The 19,437-nt window shown below is 39.4% G+C and overlaps 2 protein-coding genes across 5 annotated transcripts in view; both read left to right on the plus strand.

The window, feature by feature from the left end:
* Positions 1 to 657, plus strand: LOC111145020 (translation initiation factor IF-2-like). The gene has a single exon (XM_022499641.1). It carries the CDS (start codon positions 1 to 3, stop codon positions 655 to 657), a length of 657 nt encoding a protein of 218 aa, XP_022355349.1.
* The window catches only part of LOC111145386 (ligand-dependent corepressor-like), a 144,714-nt gene continuing 125,531 nt past the window's right edge, over positions 255 to 19,437 (plus strand). For 3 of the 4 annotated variants that reach the window (XM_022500255.1, XM_022500256.1, XM_022500258.1), the window contains exons 1-2: positions 1,350 to 1,377; positions 1,692 to 1,756. In XM_022500255.1, coding sequence (XP_022355963.1) covers positions 1,711 to 1,756 — 46 coding nt within the window. In that variant the 5' untranslated portion in view covers positions 1,350 to 1,377; positions 1,692 to 1,710. Of the gene's footprint in view, positions 299 to 1,303; positions 1,378 to 1,691; positions 1,757 to 19,437 lie in introns of those variants that run through there. The other variant, XM_022500257.1, reaches the window with a different exon arrangement.

The raw sequence follows: 19,437 nt of genomic DNA on the forward strand, positions 1-19,437 counted from the left end.
ATGCCGAGCGCCGAGCCGGCGCACGCCCAGGCAGCCCCCGGGATCACGCCGGGGCCACCGCGAGGTGAGGCCGGCCCTGCCCCCGCGCCGCCCCCGGCGGGAGGTGCGACGCCCAGGCCGCGGGTGCGTGCGCGGCCCCGGGCGACGCGGCTGGGCGTGCGCGGGGCCGCGGAGGAGGCAGGGCCGGGCGGGCGGCAGAAGATGGCGAGGGTGTGTAGGCGGCAGCAATGCTCCGTTGAGAGACGCGGCTTTCGGCAAGAACTGGACTCGTGGCGCCACAAGCTCATTCACTGTGTAGGTGAGACCCTCCCCCGGCCGCTTCCGGCCCTCGGGCCGCCCCGCCACCGCCTGCCCCGGACAAGGGAGGGAGCCGGGGCAGAGGCAATTGCTGCTCCGGCCCGCCCGCCCTCTTTGGCTCGGGCGTCCCCCTCCCCCACCCCCTGGAGTGCGGGCGCGCGCAACCTCCGGGCGGGCTCTCCCCGGTCAGGCCTGAGCACGCGCGTCGGCCCCTCCCCTCCGCGCGCCTTCCCCGGGGCGGGCTCTCGGGCGGGAGCGCGTGCCCCTTCCTTCCCCCGCTTCTCCACTCCCCACCAGCCCGGCGGCCCGGCGTCGCCGCCGGCTTATTGTGGAGACTCGCCCCGCGGTGCTGCCACTTGACCGGGGGCGCCGCCTCCGGTTCCGGGGAGCTGGGGGCGGGAGTGGGGGGACCTGCTCAGCCCCTTCTGCACGGAGCCTTTCCCCTCCCGCGCCTCCCCTCCCCCACGCTCGGCGACGCGCGCCACAATCCCCGCGTGCACGCGCGGCGGCGGGCGGGCGGACGCCCGGCGCTCGGGCGTGTGCGAGGCGTGAGGTGGAGATGGGGGCGGAGGGAGCCGGAGCTGTCACAGGCCCCGGGTCCGCCTGACCGAGCCAAGTAGGGTGTCATGGCCGCGGGGGGCAGCGGCTGCACTTCCTCTGCTGGCGGCGGCAGCGGCGGCCGGGGAGTTAATTCTCGACGCTCGGGTCGGTGTGTGCGTATTTGTGTTCGGTGTGTGCGCGGCGGGGAGGATGGAGGGTGGAACTGGGTCCGACCGAGAAACCGGAGCGGGGGGTCCCTCTTGTCCCCTCTCGGGGGATTTGTCGGAGCCGCCGCCTCGTCGAGAGCCTCGACCCCCCCCCGCCCCCAATCCTCCCAGCCTACGGGGCCTCGGGTGGCTTTTTCCCCACGGGCAGAAGGGAGTGTGGACGGGGGCGCCCCGGGAGGGGCCGGGCGGCCGAGCTGCGCCTCTCACACTGTGTGTTTTGTCTGTTTTTCTCTCCCAAGGTCCCGTTTCCCTCTGTGCGGCGGCCGGCGGGACCATAAGGGCTTAACTCATATATTTAACCCCCCTCCAAAAAGTAAGTGGCCCGTGTGGTGTCTCCGCTCCGCCCGCCGCCCCCTAGCCCCAGTCCATCCTTGTGTCTGACTCTCCTGTCCTCCAGCATTGTTATTTCCCCATCTTTGCTTCGGTGCTGCTGCTCTGTGGGGAAATGCTTTCTCCTGCTCCTCTGTCCCCAGGCCCAGTCTTGGGGAGGCGTAGAATTCCAGCCCCTTTCCCCCTTCCGTCCCCCCCCCCCCCGTAGGGAATATTCTTGGGAACCAGGTCTTCCCCAGCAGAATCTAGGAGATTCTATCCCTACGCTTGGGCCCCTCATCCCCTCCTTCCCGACAGGGTTTCGTTGGAAGGAATTATGCAAATCCTGCTTTCTGGTGTCCATTCAGCGGCAATTTCATGCGGTGAGAAGTTCTCTTTGTTGTGCGAGGGGGAGAACAGACACTGATTTAATAGACATATCTGTTGGGGGGAAGGGTGGAGGGGGTGTGGAGAGGCTCAGTTTGGAAGAATTACAGCACTTGGTTAGCTCTGTGTCTTTGTGTTTGAGCTTTCTGGCTTGACAGGAGGGTATGCCCTTTACAATGTCCCACAAGAGATGTCTTCTGTAATAGATTAAAAAGCAAAACTGAAACTTTAAGTAAGTGAAACATAAGGTAACCTTTACCTAGAGAATATAAGCCTTTCCATTTTTGCAGTGTTTCATTTTGAAAATATATGTGAATTTTGTTAAGGATTAAGACTGTAACATCAAAATTAACATAGACAACAATGCTTTAAGGTATCTGGTATCATTTTGGTTGTCCACAGGTTAAAAGTACATTTTTAAAACGTGCTTGTGTAAGTAATAAAGGCATGAAACAATTTTTGGTGTAAGTTGACTTGTGGATAAATTTTAAAATTTCCCTCCTGCCAATCCAAGCTCAGCTCTGCCTTCCAGAAAGCCTTTTGGCTGTCAGTTATCATTTACTCTGTCTCAGCTTGTATTTTTTTCAAATCTACCCTACATTTGCTAAAATGTTACATCAGATTAAGCTCTTTTTGAATTATTAGTTGTAACCATCATACGAAAGAGTTTATGAAGGTGTGCAGGTTTTGCACAGTGTGAAATTAATGAGTTTTCAGAATTAAGATTATAAAATCCTGAAATTTGAAGAATTTTTAGTTCTTGTATTTGGTTCACTTTTTTTTGAGATTGTTTTTTTTGGTAGGGCTTTTTAGTTTTTAAAAGGTTTTGAAATTGACTGTAACCCTGTAGGTTTGGAAAGTTGCTCTTACTTTAGTTCAGATGGTTTTAATGAGTTGTTTATCTTATTCTATTTCTGTTTGCTTTGAATCCTTGCCTTCTGCCTCAGGCCCCCTTTTTATCAGTCATTGCTAGTGTTAGTAGTAACTTAGTGCTGCTTGACAAGGTGGTGGTTCCCCCCCCCTTTCCCTTGATGACTAACAGAATTCTGTAAATAACTGAATTGAATATCAAATTTTGATTCGTTTTATGAAGGGGGATTTTAATCTGGTTATCAGTTTCTTTAGAGTACTTTTAACTCCAAATTTCAACTTTGAAGGTAGGAAGTTCAGGAAATCTAGAGTGCAGATCAGTAATACATAGTAATTGATAGTCTTGCAGCTAAAATCAATTTGGTTTCCTATTTTCTCTTTTGTTACATGTAATTTCTTTAAGAGGAAAGTTCTAAATAAATCAGTAGTAGTGTTAACTTTCTGTACTTAAAAAGGCTGGTAATGATTCTGATAAAATGCAAAAGGCAACTATGTTTGTCCCTGGCAAACGTAATAATTCCTCATTTATTTTAATGAGATTGGTTCTGAACAGTTAACCTATTTGATTCTGTTGACTGATTACCTTAGTACTTTAGGGTCATTTGGTTTCTAAATGATATTTAATTTATAGCGGTCTTTGGGTTAAAAATGAATTCTCATTTATTTCCAAAATCTAATTCTATTTTGGGGGACTGTGTGGTGGGGTGCATCAGGATTGTGGAGGTGTTTGTGTTTCCATTATTATATTTTAGTTGAATTGGAGACAGGAGCAGTTTCAGACAGTGATTGTGATCAAGATGGGTGTTTGGTACCCCGGTGATTATTGAGGTGTCCTCTGGGACTCTGGCGGTCCATATTCCAGGAAGATCGAGGTTCTCGATCTTGGTGTGATGTGACCTATTGCTTGGCTGCTCCTCATCCTTGCTGTATTCTCAAAAAGCTCTTCCCAATGTAGGGAAAGTTGTGTTGATTTCAGCTTACTCAACTTGGCTGAAAAAGGAGAGCACAGTAAGTCTTTTTGACTTAACACAGAGTTATTTCAAATTGCCTTGATTCCCTCAAATGTGCTTATAGCCAGAGCACTTCTAGGAAGCCTCTGAATAATGCCCTTTTTTTTTTTCCTTGCCTTATGGCTATACTGGATGGCCTGTAATTTCTTTCAGTGAGGATTAGGTGTTCAGTGTCTGTGGAGACTTGCCACTTCAGAGCATCCCTCTAATTATTTAGCTACTTGTATTAGTGTTGTTTTTAGAAAGGAAAGGCAGTTAAGTAAGTACTTCATTTAAATTTGTACCTGGCATTGTGGGCAGACAAAAGCTATGCTAACCTTCAAGAACTTTTAGTACTTAGAGAAGATACAGTGTATTCATTTATAGTACAAGGCAAAATGTGCCATGCTGAGGTGCACGCAAGTGCTAGGCATATTTAGAAGTGAAAGAAATCCCTTGAAATGATGTAGGAAGGCTTCATGAACAAGGAGGCAGATTTTTTGCTTCATTTTGATGAATAAGTAAGAGGCATTCCTGTCATGAGAAACAAATAAGCAAAAGTGGCAAAGGACAAGAATGAGTTGAAACTGTTTAAACTGCAGACCATGATTCTTGTAGGAGATGGATAGATGGTAGGTTTGCAAAGATAGGCTGTAGGATTTTCTTTTCTTTCGTCTTTTTTTTTTTTTTTTAAGATTTTATTTATTTATTTGGCAGGCAGAGATCACAAGTAGTCAGAGAGGCAGGCAGAGAGAGAGAGGGATAAGCAGGCTCCTCTCCAAGCAGAGAGCCTGATGTAGGGCTCGACCCCAGGACCCTGACCTGAGCCGAAGGCAGAGGCGTAACCCACTAAGCCACCCAGGTGCCCCAGGCTGTAGGATTTTCTAACATAGGTTGAAAAGTGGGGTCTCTTTGTTAGCCACCTTGGGGTTTCCAGTGCATTTCTCTCCTTAGGAGAGGAATGAAGTTTCCTTTATTTGACAATTTCATTGTGGAGCTCAACAGTGACACATACTTTTTTTCACATAGTCTTGACAGGAATGATGTTGTTATCCAAAAACAGTATCTCTTTTAGGTAAACTCACTGGAGGCTATACTATATTCCATTGCACAAAATGTATTTTTGGAATTGCCTAAAATCAGTGGCATATGTATTCTTTGAACATCCTTAATATTGACAAATTTTCATCCTTAGAGGTTGCATTTGGTATTTGGAAACAGCTGGAAAGTATCTTTTGTGGCAAATAAAAGTATATGTTAAATAATGAGATTGGGTTTTTTTCCTGTTTTGCAAACTGGCTAATAAGCGCAGCAGAGAGGTTTGATTTGTTTTGATACGCCTCAGAATCTCTTTCTTTATGTCTACCCATCTGCTGTATGGAATCTGGATATTGGGTAGATGTGAATAAACAAAGCTGTAGTTTTTGTAGTTTCAGGTTAAAAACTTACCACCGTCACTACCCTCTAAATTACTCTGCGAACATTTAAAAAATTCTTTTACTGCTCCTTACAGTTGCACGTTGTTTTGGGGATAATTCCAATGTGAACTTTTAGTTCATTTTATTGTCTCTTGCATGCAGGAAGTATCCCAAGTACAGTGATCAATACCCTGAAGTTTTTCTTTTCTCAATTGAAATACAGTTTACATGCCATAAAATTCACCCTTTTAAAATATACAATTCAGTGATTTTAGTTTATTTGCTATATTGTTCAAACATCACTGTATAATTCCAGAACACTTTTCATTGCCGGAAAAAGAAACCCCAAACCCGTTAGCAGTCATTTCCCATTCCGTCTGCACCCGGACATTGGCATCCCCAGGCTGCTTTCTGTTTCTGTGGATTTGTCAACCTTCAGTATTTCATATAGATGTAATCATACAATACATCGTCTTTTGTGTCTGCCTTCTTAGCATGTTTTCAAGATTCATCCATGTTGTAGCATTTATCAGCACTTAGTGTTTTCATGGCTAAATAATACTGTATTGTATAGACATACTATGTTTTGTTTATCCATTAGTTGATGGGCATTTGGATTGTTTCCCTTTTTGCCTATTGGGATTACGTTGCTATGAACATTTGTTTTCACTTTTCTTGGATATATATACCTAAGAGAAATTGCTGGGTCACATGATAACTTTTAACTTTTTGAGGAAATGTTAAACTGTTTTCCAAAGCAGCTGCAGTATTTTATATTCCCACAAGCAATGAATGAGGATTCCATTCTCTACTCCCTTGCCAACATTTGTTATTGTCGATGTCTTTTTGATGGTAGCTGTTTTACTGGGTAGGTCTGAAGTGGTATCTCATTGTGGTTTTTATTTTCATTTCCCCAATGACCAGTGATGTTGAGCACTTTTTCACATGCTTTTTGGGGATTTGTGTATCTTCTTTGGAGAAATGTGTATTCAGATCCCTAACTAATTTTAAAATTGAGTTGTTTGTTTGTTTTTAAAGATTATTTATTTATTTATTTGATAGAGAATACAGGTAGGCAGAGAGGCAGGCAGAGAGAGAGGGAGAAGCAGGTTTCCTACTGAGCAGAGAGCCCGATGTGGGGCTCGATCCCAGGACCCTGAGATTATGACCTGAGCCAAAGGCAGAGGCTTCAACCTACTGAGCCACCCAGGAGCCCCTGAGTTATTTGTTTTTTTATTGTTGAGATGTGAGAGTATATTCTGGTCACTAGAACCACATCAGTGTATGATTTACAGATATTTTTCTTAAACTCTCAATTTAAAAATAATTACAGACCAGAAGGAAACTTCAAAATACCTTGTAAAAGGAGTAATGTGTATAGTAGTGGATGATAGGAGAGAACTAGAATAACTGGAAGGGCTTGCTTTAATATCTTTTATATAAATTATGAAAATTGTGGTTTTAAAAAAAATACTGTATTTAGAGAGAGCACATGGAGTTTTGCAGAGGGAGGGGGAGAGAATCTCAACCAGACTCTGTGATAAGCACAGAGCACCATGCAGGACTTGATCTCAAGACCTTGAGATGATGACCTGAGCCAAAACCAAAAGTTGGAAGCTTAACCGACTGAGTTCCCAGTTGGGAACTCCTGTGTTTTTGTGTTTGTTTTTGTTTTTAAGATTTTATTTATTTATTTGACAGATGGAGATCACAGGTAGGCAGAGAAGCAGGCAGAGAGAGGAGGAAGTAGGCTCCCTGCTGAGCAGAGAGCCCCATGCAGGGCTCAATCCCAGGACTCTGGGATCATGACCTGAGCCGAAGGCAGAGGCTTTAACCCACTGAACCACCCAGGCGCCCCAGTGTTGTTGTTGTTTTAAAGTAGTGTTTCTACCCATTATAGGGCTTGAACTCACAACCCCAATATCTAGAGTTGCATACTCTACTGACCGAGCCAGCCAGGGACCCCAAATGATAGAGTTGTGTGTCACAGCACAGATAGACTTTGCTATCCAGGTCTTTGAAATTCTTGCCTTTCTATAGTGAGGGTTCATATATCAAATTCAGATAATGTGGCAAACCACATTATTTAAATCTGTTCTGTGCTTGAGTTTTGAATAGTAAATAACAAAAGTTTCAGTACAGAGGGATACCTTTATGTAGACATTTTGTCTGACTCATCCAGATTTGAGTAGTGAGAGAAATTTATATAATAGTATTTTTGAAATTTAAGATTGTATCTTTTGGTTGCATTTTATGAAACTCAGATATTTGATAGTTTATATTTACTCATTACAAGTTACTGTATGAATTTATTTTCTGGTGCTAAACTATACTGTTTTAAAAGACTTGGTTCTTGTGAGTTTCTCAGATTTTTGAATTAGATTTGGTGTTACATATCAGGTGTAATGATGTCTTAAGGATGAAATTGAGACTCTTAGGAGGTAGGTGGGAGAATTAGTCTGAGAATCCTTAATGGATTATGAGGGGTATATTAGGAAGGCTGTATGGTTGACACCTTATAATGATTTTTTGTATTTTTTTTCCTTTTGTTCCACATTTTTTTGTTAGAGACAAATATGTGTTCTTTTGATTTATCACATAATCATTTTTCTGAATGTTATGTGGTCCAAGGAAGTTACATGTGTAAAGCCAGTTTTTGTTGAGTAACTGAATGATAATGAAATTCTAATTATAATCCAGTTTTGGGTAATTTGTATTTTTGAATTGTAAGAGCAGGATAAGTCATAGGGAATGGCTACAAGAAAAAAAAGTGTGAACAGTAATTTATGGACTTCTATTTGAAGTTTTGGTATTTGGAAACTATGTTTGAGATGTTTTATACTAAAGAGGAAAAAAGCACTCAATTGTATCTCTCAGTTGTATTCAAAAACTTGTAATTGTACTTTACCATTTGAAATAAGGGAGTATTATAACTTCTAAATCATTAGAAGTTAGGAGGTTAGTCCATCGCAGTTTTTTGTGTGTGTATGTTTTTGTTTATTTTTTTTTTTACAAAGTTTGACCTGGATCCTGCAGAAACAAAGTTGTCTCATGAGATTTTTGGTGAGTGTAATAAGGTAGGGGAGTAAACAAATTGTCCAAAACTTGACATATAGAAAGCTTGGGGAAAATCTGAATTACTGGTGTCACCATCTTATATCTACATAGAACATTTTATACTTAAAAAAAAAAAAAAAAACCCCACCCTTTCACATGCACTGTTTTATTGCCTTTATTTAGGAATGTAGGAAGATAAGATGATTATTAAAAAAAATAATTGGTCATTTGGGAAACATTGAGTAATAACTCTTATTGAAGCAATCAGGGGATTTCCCTTACCATAAATGCTTCCTCTTATCCACAGAAATAATTGTGTGATATTTTTAACGTTTGAAATATTTACCTAACTTATCAGGTAAAAGTAAAACACAGAATTGAACTCTTCCAGAGCAAACTTTTTATTTAACTTCCTGCAATTGCTGTATGAAGTTACATAGTAGTTTTCCACCACTGTTAAATATGTTAACACATCAGTACTTAACGTTTAGGTTAGAAGATGTGAACACTAGTATTAACCTATGAGAGCTGCTGTTATTGGAAAACTGTTGTGTGATGAGCATTTTCATTCTCATTAGTAATGAGACTGTTACTTGATTTTACTGTTAGCATAATATCAATAATTTTATCATCATTAATAAGTGATTATTGTGTATGTTTCTCTTACTCTTCTAAACTCATTCTCTTCTCCCTCTTCTAAACTCATATTGTGAACAGGAAGAAAAACTAATTTTAAAAGGACCTATAAGGTATATTTTGCTTGGTGAAAGAAAATCCCACTTGTGAAAATGTGAAATATATGTATTTTTTATAACAATTCACATGTAATTTATTTATTTATTTTTAGAAGAGATTTTATTTATTTGCCAGAGAGAGCACAAGTAGGTAGAGCAGTGGGCAGAGAGGTAAAGGGAGAAGCAGGTGCCCCGCTGAGCAGAGAGCTAGGTGTGGGACGGGATCCCAGGAGCCTGGGATCATGACCTGAGCCCAAGGCAGACGTTTAACTGACTGAGCCACCCAGGTACCCCCATATCTAATTTAATATAAGAAGCATACTCTGCTCATATGTTTAGAATTAATGGTTTAGGAGTATCTGGCTGGCTGAGTCAGGAGCGTGCGATTCTTGATCTTGGGCTCATGAGTTTGAGCCCCATGTTGGGTGTACAGATTACATACATACATAAATATTGGTTTATATGAATTTCAAAAATAAGGGAACAGTGTATGTAGAAGAATTGTTGACTTTGTTAAGCTGAGACATGTTATGAGCACTTTGATGCACGCTGGTTTTTCATGGTTTTGTTTTGTTTTTTTTTTTTTTTGGTCTCCATTATATGGGAATTTGTAGGCTCCTGCCTGGATGCTTTCCTTCCTCAAAATCAATGTAGGCATATTTTCTAGGTCATTTGTAGGCATTTGTCTCTATACCTCTATTCTCTCTTCTTAGATTCATGATTTCTCAAAGGTATAAAGGATGCTAGGACTTGTTTACTTTTTCAACCGTATTAATTAAAGAGAAAGGAATTTTTAAAAACACCTTTCATTTTGGAAAATTTCAAACATACACGAAAATAGAAAGAATGAGAACTAATGGCCAATATTTTATTCCCATTGGATTATTTTGATAAAAATCCCAGGCATCATATTTACTATTGAATCTCTCTTAGCAGACTTTTGTATAGTATGGTTTCCTCCTTGCCACCACCTATCCCCATTGTAAATTTAAAGAAATAAATTTTCTATGAAGAAGACAAGTTTTTGTTGTTTTACTAATTCTTTAAAAAGCTAACAGATACTGAGCTTTTCTGCAGTGCCAAACGAGATCCCTTTGATGTCACTATCTGTTATACAGGTGGAGGAACAGATTTGGGAAGATTAAAGATTTTATTCATGATCACTGAGCTAAAGAGTGGTAGTCCCAGGAGTGGGATTCAAAAGCCTGTGCTCTTTAATCTTAAACATTCAAGCATATGCCCTCCTTTTAGACTTTTCTATTTGGTTCTATCACATTGCTCCTTTTTTCTTTGTTTATAATTTCTAATTGCTTATTTGATTTATATTAAAGAATTTTGCTTTCTCTCCCCATTATCTTACCATAAATCGTAAGTAACATAATTACTCTTTCAATTCTCTATCCTGAATGCCTTGCCCCTTTCTCTTTAGCATTATCATCCTGTTTGGCTTTCTTCATTCTTCTTGGTTTTTTAATTTTGTGGGTGGTATTCAGAGCTAAGTAGGTTTCTGAGCTGAGTATTTCCACTGGCTTAGTTTTTCTTCGTATGTTGCTAGACTGGCCTTTCTTCTAATCATTGGCTGAGAATTGAGCATAGGCTGTCAGAGGAAAGGCTGTCTAAGTGATACTCATTCTGGGCCTTAAGCTTGATGAGCCTTCCATGTGGACTGGCCTAGTCCAAGGCACTTTGAAGTTTGTAACAAAAGCCTTTTAATAACAGTGTATAGGTGCCTGGCCTTTTGTTCTATTCATATCCTTCTCAGAGAGCTCAGAGGTTGGGGGTGAGGGTGGAGGGTCAAGCAGAGTAAAGCAGACTAGGGGTCAGGATTTAGGATTCCTGGACTTTAGCCAAATGCCTTCTCAGTTTTAACATTCTGTGACTTAGATTTGGTGAAGTTGGCAATAAATATTTTTAAATGTGTTAAAAAGGGAAGTTGAGTTGTGTGTGACTACTGAGAAAAGGAAGGAGCGATTTGGCAAATTTTAAAAATAATACACAGTTTTTGGGGCACCTGGTTGGCTCAGTTGGAAGTGCATGCGACTGTTGATCGTGGGGTTGTAAGTTCGAGCCCCATGTTGGGTGTAGAGAATACTTAAAAGGAATCTTTAAGGAAAATATGCTGTTTGGTAATTCAGATATCACTGATCTTGATAAAATGCTTCAGTAATAGATACAGGAAGATTGTGACAAAAGTAATGGGGAGAAATTCCCATCAAAATAAAATGTGAAGTTCCTTGCCTTTACTAAGAATAAAAACATGAGATGTTTTTGTCTATATATGTTTGTCTATGTGCTGTGTTGAAATGAGGCTTTTTTAGTGAATGATTAATGATATAAATAATTTAATCACAAGTGTTAGGTTATGTGAATTTTCATTCAACTAGTAAGGAAGTGGAGAAAGTTCATTTTGTATAAATGAGTATTGATTAGCTTATCCTGATCACAGTACAGTGATACTTTAATTATGGGCAGGCATTAAGCAGTCCATAAATCTTTGGGAATGTTTAAAAAACCCTTTAAGCTGGTTATTTTTCTGTGAGTGTTTAATACAACTGACACATCTTCTAAAATGATTTGCTTAACATATCACCTATGTTCAATGGCCAGTGTACTAAAATTTTACTTATTTACCTATTGGTAAATTGCCTATGGCAATAATATTTTTATGATACTGTGTTAGCTACTTTATCTAGATTGGTTTCTATTCTAGAAAGAGAATATGTCAAGATAAAAATAAATAATATAGGTTAATTTCCAACAGTTTTTTAGGAGATACTAGAATTATTGCTTTATTGACCTTTTTAAAAGAAGTACGGTTGAAGTGATAAAGTTATTTTCCATGTGAGACTTGTACAACTAATTTTCTTGTGTATATTACTATATATAACTGCTTGGGTTTATTAAAATAGATTTTGGCATGTTAAAATAGACATGCAGAGGGGCACCTGGGTGGCTCAGTGGGTTAAGCCTCTGCCTTCAGCTCAGGTCATGATCTCAGAGGTCCTGGGATCGAGTCCCACATCGGGCTCTCTGCTCCGCAGGGAGCCTGCTTCCTCCTCTCTCTCTCTGCTTGCCTCTCTGCCCACTTGTGATCTCTCTCTGTCAAATAAATAAGATCTTTAAAAAAAAAAAATAGACATGCAGAGAGTCAGAAATCCACACGTATGTCTGTTGAAAACCGTTTCAAGACCCATTGCTATGGCTACCAACATATAATCTTACCTAAATGATGCTCCTTTTGGTCCCTTTCTCCTTAGGCAAAGAACTTCTGTTTAATCTTAACATATCTTTATATCAAAGATTAGTACATGTTATTGGTGCAAGGCAAGAGTACATTCATAAAGGGACAAAAGACAAAGAAGAGAAATTAGAATTTTCCGTATTAGGTGAGAAAACTAGGTAGGAGTTGTCAGGAGCTATAAAACGGTGGGACTTAATTTTTCTATTAAGACAGTAGGCCACATAGTTTACAGTCTAACCTTGAGTGAGTTGTGTTGATCAAGACTGTTAAACTACTAAGAAGATTAAATTATCTACAGATTTCGATCTTTTAACAGCAAGGAAATGGGATGCATGGGTGGCTCAGTCAGTTAAGCATCTGCCTTCAGCTCAGGTCATGATCCCAGGATCCTGGGATCCAGTCCCACATCTGCCTCCCTGCTCAGCAGGGAGTCTGCTTCTCTGTCTGCCCCACTGCCTCGCTTGCGATTTCTCTCAAATCTTTTTTTTAAAGGCAAGAAAATGTGTATTAATGCAGAAGAGTTATTCTAACGTAGCTACATTGGTTAAAATAAATAAATAAACTGAAATTGTGGCAAAGATGGGATGAGAGTTGTTGATGACCCAGACATTTTTTTACCTTTCTTTTTTCTCCTTTTCTAAGGATTTAAGCTTTACTTTGGAAAAAAATGGTAAGTTTGCTCTTGTTAAATGGTTAATGTTTATTACCTCTCAGACATTGAACAATTATTTTTAAAACTGTATAAAGATGTTTAGGTAAAAATACCTAATCCATATTTTGTCAGATACTGTTTAACAAGTAATCCAGATGAAATCCGCTCTTTTGAGGAATATGAATATCCACTTGCAGGTAAAGAATAAGTGCTGTATTAAGAAAAAGAAAAAAGAGGGGCACCTGAGTGGCTCAGTCCGTTAAGCATCTGCTTTCAGCTCAGGGCATGATCCCAGATCATGATTGGAGTCCTGGGGTCGAGCCCTGCTTCAGGCTCTCCACTTATAGGGTATCCGCCCCCCCCGCCTACCTCTCTGCCTACTTGTGATATCTCTCTCTGTCAAATAAATAAATAAAATCTTAAAAACAAAAAAGGAAAAACAGAAAGGAGGGATCTGTTGTCAAATTGTGTTGCTATCAGTGTCTGATTTTTGTGATTCAAGAACAGAAGTACAAGCAATAACATTAATGGTACTGTTGCTATTATGTTTGACTGGAGTATGAAATAAGTAGTACACTTTAAAACTTGATGCTTAAAGGATACTTGCTCTCAGATGGCAAAATATGCAGAATCTTCGGATGTTTGGTCCAGTAATGCAGCCTAGGATTCTGCCAAGAATGTTCTTTTAGGAATGAGTAAATTGTTTTTTCATGATATAGTTTTTACTCATCTTTCTTCTCAGCTCTATACAGCTCCATCTCTTATGTTTCTTTTTTTTTTCTTTTTGTGTGTGTAAAATGATATATGTTTGGAAATGCATCAAATTAAGAAGGAAACTGAATTAACTTTTAAAATGAATGTATGCATAGGCGGGTTTTCCTCTCTTACCTGAGAGTAGAGCGTTACTATGAAACCTTCAGTGAGCTGAAATGGTGTAGAGCAAAGAAGCAATTACCTATTATTTATATGGAGAACATTCTGCTCATTCCCAGACCCAAGAAATAAGCTGTCCTAGGTTTTTCTGATACCCTGGGACTCATCTTGTTAATGGATGCAAGAAATAAGTTGAGATAAAGTACAGCTGCTAACCAACAAATTCAAAGTTAGGGTGGCTTGATGCTGAGTGTAGTTTAAGGGAAGGAGCTTGGTGTTGCCATTCTAGCTGCTCAGGGTACACACTCCTCCCTCTGTACCAGCCTGCTGTGAAACAGATGCTGACCGCTGTCTCACTTTTTGCCATTTTTCATAAAAGCAAGACGGTGTAATGCAAACTTCAGAAAAGTGGGAGATACCTGTATTTTAGTCCGGGGGAAAACAGATATCTTCAGAAGCCCATGGAGATAAGAATGACTTCAGAAGTTGAAATAATCGTGGTCATATTAAAAGATTGATATTAACTAGACAGTTCAGTAGTGAAGCATACATGTTCAATGAAGTCTTTTTCCTTTCTAGTGAATGTTTTTTTGCTCTGTTTGCATCATTGTTTACATTAAATCTAGAAAACAATTTTATTTTGATATAATGCAAATAGTTTTGTCTCTTCTGGCTTTTGTCCATTTATGAATTTTAAAAAATTAAAAGTTGCAACCTTTCTTGAAGTTAACCATTGAGTCTCCCTTTTCTTTTTAAAACACCAGGTTACATGAGGAACATTTTTACTTCCAGAGAAGTGCATAATGTACAAAAACAATTTTAGACATGAATTTGCATGCTTTTCAGATAGTACCAAAGAGTAGCTAACCCTTTAAAGATTGTATCTTGATAGGATGGAAGAGGTTGTTAAATATATTTTGAATTCACAAGTTTAATTCCTCTCATCATTTCTCCAATTGTTCATCACATTTTTAAGGCCCATTCTAGAAGCACTTGAATATAACAACAAAAATGTGACTTTGGATCAGACAGACCTGGGTACAAATTTTATCTTCACACTTTACCAGCTGTGAGATGTAGAGAGAACTAATTTTAGTTCATTATTATATGAAGTAGTATTAATAGTAAATACTGTTTAGGAGGGTTGTGAGAAATGACTAAGAAACAAAGACCTTCATCTTTGCTTAATAAATAGTAGATCCCTTGAAAAAAATCTTGAAGCTGAGTCACAGAATTTGTTTTTTAGATGTAATCTTAAAATTATAACATAGTTTCTTTTAAATATTTTTGTAATAAAGAATGATGATTCTACACTCTGGAATTTAAATTGCATTGTATTTGGTCTGTTCAAAACTTTTATATATTTACAGCTTCTTTGTGTAATGGTGTGGGTGATGGCAGTTTACACATTACCACATTTATTGCTACATTCTGTAGGATAAGGTGGCAAAAATACTCATTTGTATGCTTTTTGCCAACAGCACTACCAAATACTTTGTCTTAGAAAAAATAGACCGATCTTAGGCAGTGTGTGCAGTAGGAAAAACCCTGGGGGAGGAGCACTGGTTCTAGTACTAGGTTCTAGTACACGTATGACTCTATCTGTGTGGTGTGAGTAAACATACTTAATTGCTGCATCTCGGTTTCCATATCTGTAAAATAAGAAGGTTTGGAGAGCCTTCTAATTCTGATACTTTGAGAAAAACTGTTGTGTTGATTTTCATTGTTGAATAGACCCATGCATTTCAGGACAGAAAAGGTGACATGATATTAGGAAATACTATATATATTGGGGTATGAAAACTAAAATAATGTACTCAAAGTTGGTTTCCTATAAAATGTTCATGAGAATAAGGGCCATTTATTTATCTTGAGGACAAAGCAGGATATGTAAAGAATGGGCAGTAGCTCCCTAAACTCATGTAAAAATACATAACTCATTTTTCTCATGAAGAAGATGTAGCTGTGGTGGGAGAAAGTTTTGCCTCATTCCGCTAATGATAATTGTATCTGTATGTTTCATATGATGTAAATGTGGTTTCTCCCCCCACCCCATACTGTTTCCATGGTGGCTGCACCAGTTTACATTTCCACCAAGAGTGCATAGGAGTTCCTTTTCTCCCCATCCTTGCCAATACTTTGTACATTTCTAGTTGGTAATAGCTATTCTAATAGGTATGAAGTGATAGCTGATTGTGGATTTGCATTTCCCTGATGATTAATGATGTAGAACATTTTTTCATATAACCGTTAGCCATCTATGTATCTTCTTTGGAAGAATGTCTCTCTAGATTTTCTGCCCGTTTTCTAATTGGATTATTTGGGGGGATTTTTTTGCTTTTGTGAGTTCTTTATATATTTTGGATATTAGCCTATTTTCAGACACATCATTTGCAAATATTTTCTCCCATTCAGTAAGTTGCCTTTTCACTTTGTTGATGGTGTCCTTTGCTCTGCAGAGGCTTTTTAGTTTGATGTAGTCCAACTTGTTTATTTTTGCTTTTTGTTGTTTTGCTCTTGATGTCAGGTTTAAAAAAAAGATTACCAAGTCCGATGTCAAGGAGCTTATTGCCTTTGTTTATTTGTAGGAGTTTTGTGGTTCAGATCTTATATTCGGATCTTTAATCCATTTTGAGTTAATTTTTGTGTATGGTTTAGGATGGTGTCAAGTTTGATTTTTTGCATGAGGCCATCCAGTTTTTCTTTCCTTTTTTTTTTTTAAAGATTTTCTTTTATTTTAAGATTTTATTTATTTGACAGATAGAGATCACAAGTAGGCAGAGAGGCAGGCAGAGAGAGAGGAGGAAGCAGGCTCCCCGCTGAGCAGAGAGCCCGATGTGGGGCTCGATCCCAGGACCCTGGGATCATGACGTGAGCCGAAGGCAGAGGCTTTAACCCACTGAGCCACCCAGGCGCCCCCCCATCCAGTTTTTCTAATAACACTTACTGATGAGACTGTCCTTTCCCTGTTGTATATTCTTGGCTCCTTGTCACAAATTAACTGATCGTATATGCATAGGTTTATTTCTGGGCTCTCCTGTTCCTCTGATCTGTGTCTGTTTTTATGCCAATACAGTACTGTCTTAATCACTAATAGCTTTGTAGTATAGTTTGAAATCAAGGAGCATGATGTCTCCAGCTGTATTCTTTCTCAGGATTGCTTTGGCTCTTAAGGGTTTTTTGTTTGTTTGTTTGTTTGTTTTAGATTTTTTATTTATTTGACAGAGAGAGAGAGATCACAAATAGGCAGAGAGGCAGGCAGAGAGAGAGAGGGGAGGAAGCAGGCTCCCTGCGGAGCAGAGAGCCCGACGCGGGGCTCGATCCCAGGACCCTGGGATCTTGACCTGAGCCGAAGGCAGAGGCTTTAACCCACTGAGCCACCCAGGTGCCCCTCTTAAGGGTTTTTTATACTTCCATACACATTTAAGGATTATTCTGTTGCTGTGAAAAATGCTATTGGAATTTTGGTAAGGATTGCATTGGATCTGTATATTCGGTATATTGACTTGGGTATTGTGGACATTTTAACAATAGTAATTTTTCCATTTAGGAGCATGGACTATCTTTCTGTTTATTTGTGTCTTGCTTCAGTTTCCTTCAGTAATGTCTTGTTTTCAGGATACAGGTACTTCATCCTCTTGGTTAAATTTATTCCTAAGTATTTTATTCTTTTTGGTACAGTTGGAAATGGGATTGTTTTCATTTCTTTTTGGTAGTTCTTTTTTTTTTTTTGGTATTCAAATGCAACAGATTTTTGTGTATTTGTATCCTGCAACCTTACCAAATTAATTTATTCATATAGTTTTTTGATGGAATATTCAGGATTCTGTCTGTAACATTGTGTCATCTGCAAATAGTGATAGTTTTATTTTTTCCTTTCCAATTGACCCTTTCTTTTTCTTGCTTAATTGTTCTGACTAGGATTTCTAATACTGTGATGAATAAAAGTGATAGCAGTGGCTGGGCATCTTTGTCTTGTTCCTAGTCTTAGAAGAAAAAGCTTTCAGCTTTTCACCATTGAGTCTGAAATTAGTAGGTGGCTTGTCATGTCTATTATGGTGAGGCATTCCCTCTAAGCCTGGTTTGTTGAGAGTTTTTATCATAAATGGATGTTGAATTTTGTCAAATGTTTTCCCTGCATCTGTAGAGATGATCATATGGTTTTTATCCTTCATTTTGTTAACTGTAGTATGTCACATTGATTTTATAGATGTTGAGCTGTCCTTGCAAAACTGAAGTAAGTCACATTTGATTATGGTGAATGATTCAGTGTATTATTGGATTGGGTTTGCTATTATTTTTTTGAGGATTTTTGCATCTATGTGCGTCAGGGTGATTAGCTTGTAGTTTTCTTTCCTTGTGGATCCTTGCTTGGCTTTGGTTATTAGGGTAGTGCTGGTATCCTAAAATGAGTTTAGAAGAGTTCCCTCCTTTTCTATCTTTTGGAGGAGATTGAGAAAGATTGGTAGTAATTGTTTTTTGCATGTTTGGTAGACTTCACCAGTGAAACTCTGTAGTTTTGGACTTTGTTCATTGGGAGGTTATTGATTACTGATTAGGTTTCCCTACTAGTAATCAGTCTGTTCATATTTTTTTATTTCATCATGATTCAGTTTTGGTAGGTTTTGTTTATAGAAATTTACCCATTTCTTCTAGGTGCTCTAGTTTGCTGGCACATAATTGTTTACAGCAGTCTCTTACGCTTTGTGTTTCTGTGGTATCAGTTATAACATTTCTTTCATCTCTCTCTTTCTGATTTTGAGTTCTCTCTTTTTCTTGGTGAGTCTAGCTAGCTGAAGGTTTGTCAGTTTTGCTTCTCTTTTCAAAGAACCAGCTCTTCATTGCATTGGTTTTTATTTTCCTTCTGGTGTCTTTTTAGTCTTTATTTCATTAATTTCAGCTCCAATCTCTGTTAATTCCTTCCTTCTACTAACTGGGTTTTTTTCTCTTTATCTTCTTTTGAGTGTACAGTAGGTTGTTTTCTTGTTTCTTGAGGTAGGCATTTGTCACTGTGAACTTCCCTCTTAAAATTTCTTTTACTGCATCCCATAAATTTTGGCTTATTACATTTTCATTTCCTCTTTCTCAAGGTATTTTTTTATTTTTGTTTTTTTAACATTTTATTTATTTGAGCGGGAGAGAGAAAGTGTGTGCACTTGTGCATACAAAAAGGGAGAGGGGCAGAGGGAAAGGAGAAGCAGACTCCTAAATGAGCAGGGAGCCCACGGTGGGGCTTGGTTCCTGGACTCTGGGATCGTGACCTGAGCTGAAGGCAGATGCTTAAATGACTGAGCCACCCAGGTGCCCCAATTCCTCTTGATTTCTTCTTTGACCTATTTGTTGTTCAGTAGCATGTGGTTTAATTTCCACATTTTTGTGAATTTTCCAGTTTTCTTGTGTAATTAGTTCCTGGTATACCATGTGGTTGGAAATGTTGCTTGATATGATTTCAGTGCTCTTAAATTTATTAGGAATTGTTTTGTGGTTTATCTTGGGAAATGATGTGTTATGTAATCTATCTTGGATCTGTTTGTACTTGAAAAGAATGTATATTTTGTTGGGGTGCCTGGGTGGCTCAGTGGGTTAAGCCTCTGCTTTCGACTCAGGTCATGTTCTCAGGGTCCTGGGATTGAGCCCCACATCGGGCTCTCTGCTCAGCAGGAGGCCTGCTTCTCTGCCTACTTGTGATATCTCTCCCTATCTCTGTCAAATAAATAAAAATCTTTAATAAAAAATGTATATTTTGTTGCTTTTGGATGGTATGTTCTTTAAAAATCTGTTAAGCCCATCTGGTCTAATATTTGCTTTCAGACTAGGGTTTCCTTATTGATTTTGTGCGGATG

Source organism: Enhydra lutris, unplaced genomic scaffold (genome assembly GCF_002288905.1).
Source record: "Enhydra lutris kenyoni isolate GAN:26980312 unplaced genomic scaffold, ASM228890v2 scaffoldscaffold12, whole genome shotgun sequence".
Lineage (NCBI taxonomy): Eukaryota > Metazoa > Chordata > Mammalia > Carnivora > Mustelidae > Enhydra > Enhydra lutris.

Excerpts from the sequence above, each read along its gene's own strand:
- LOC111145020 (XM_022499641.1), top strand. The coding sequence starts at position 1 with ATGCCGAGCGCCGAGCCGGCGCACGCCCAGGCAGCCCCCGGGATCACG.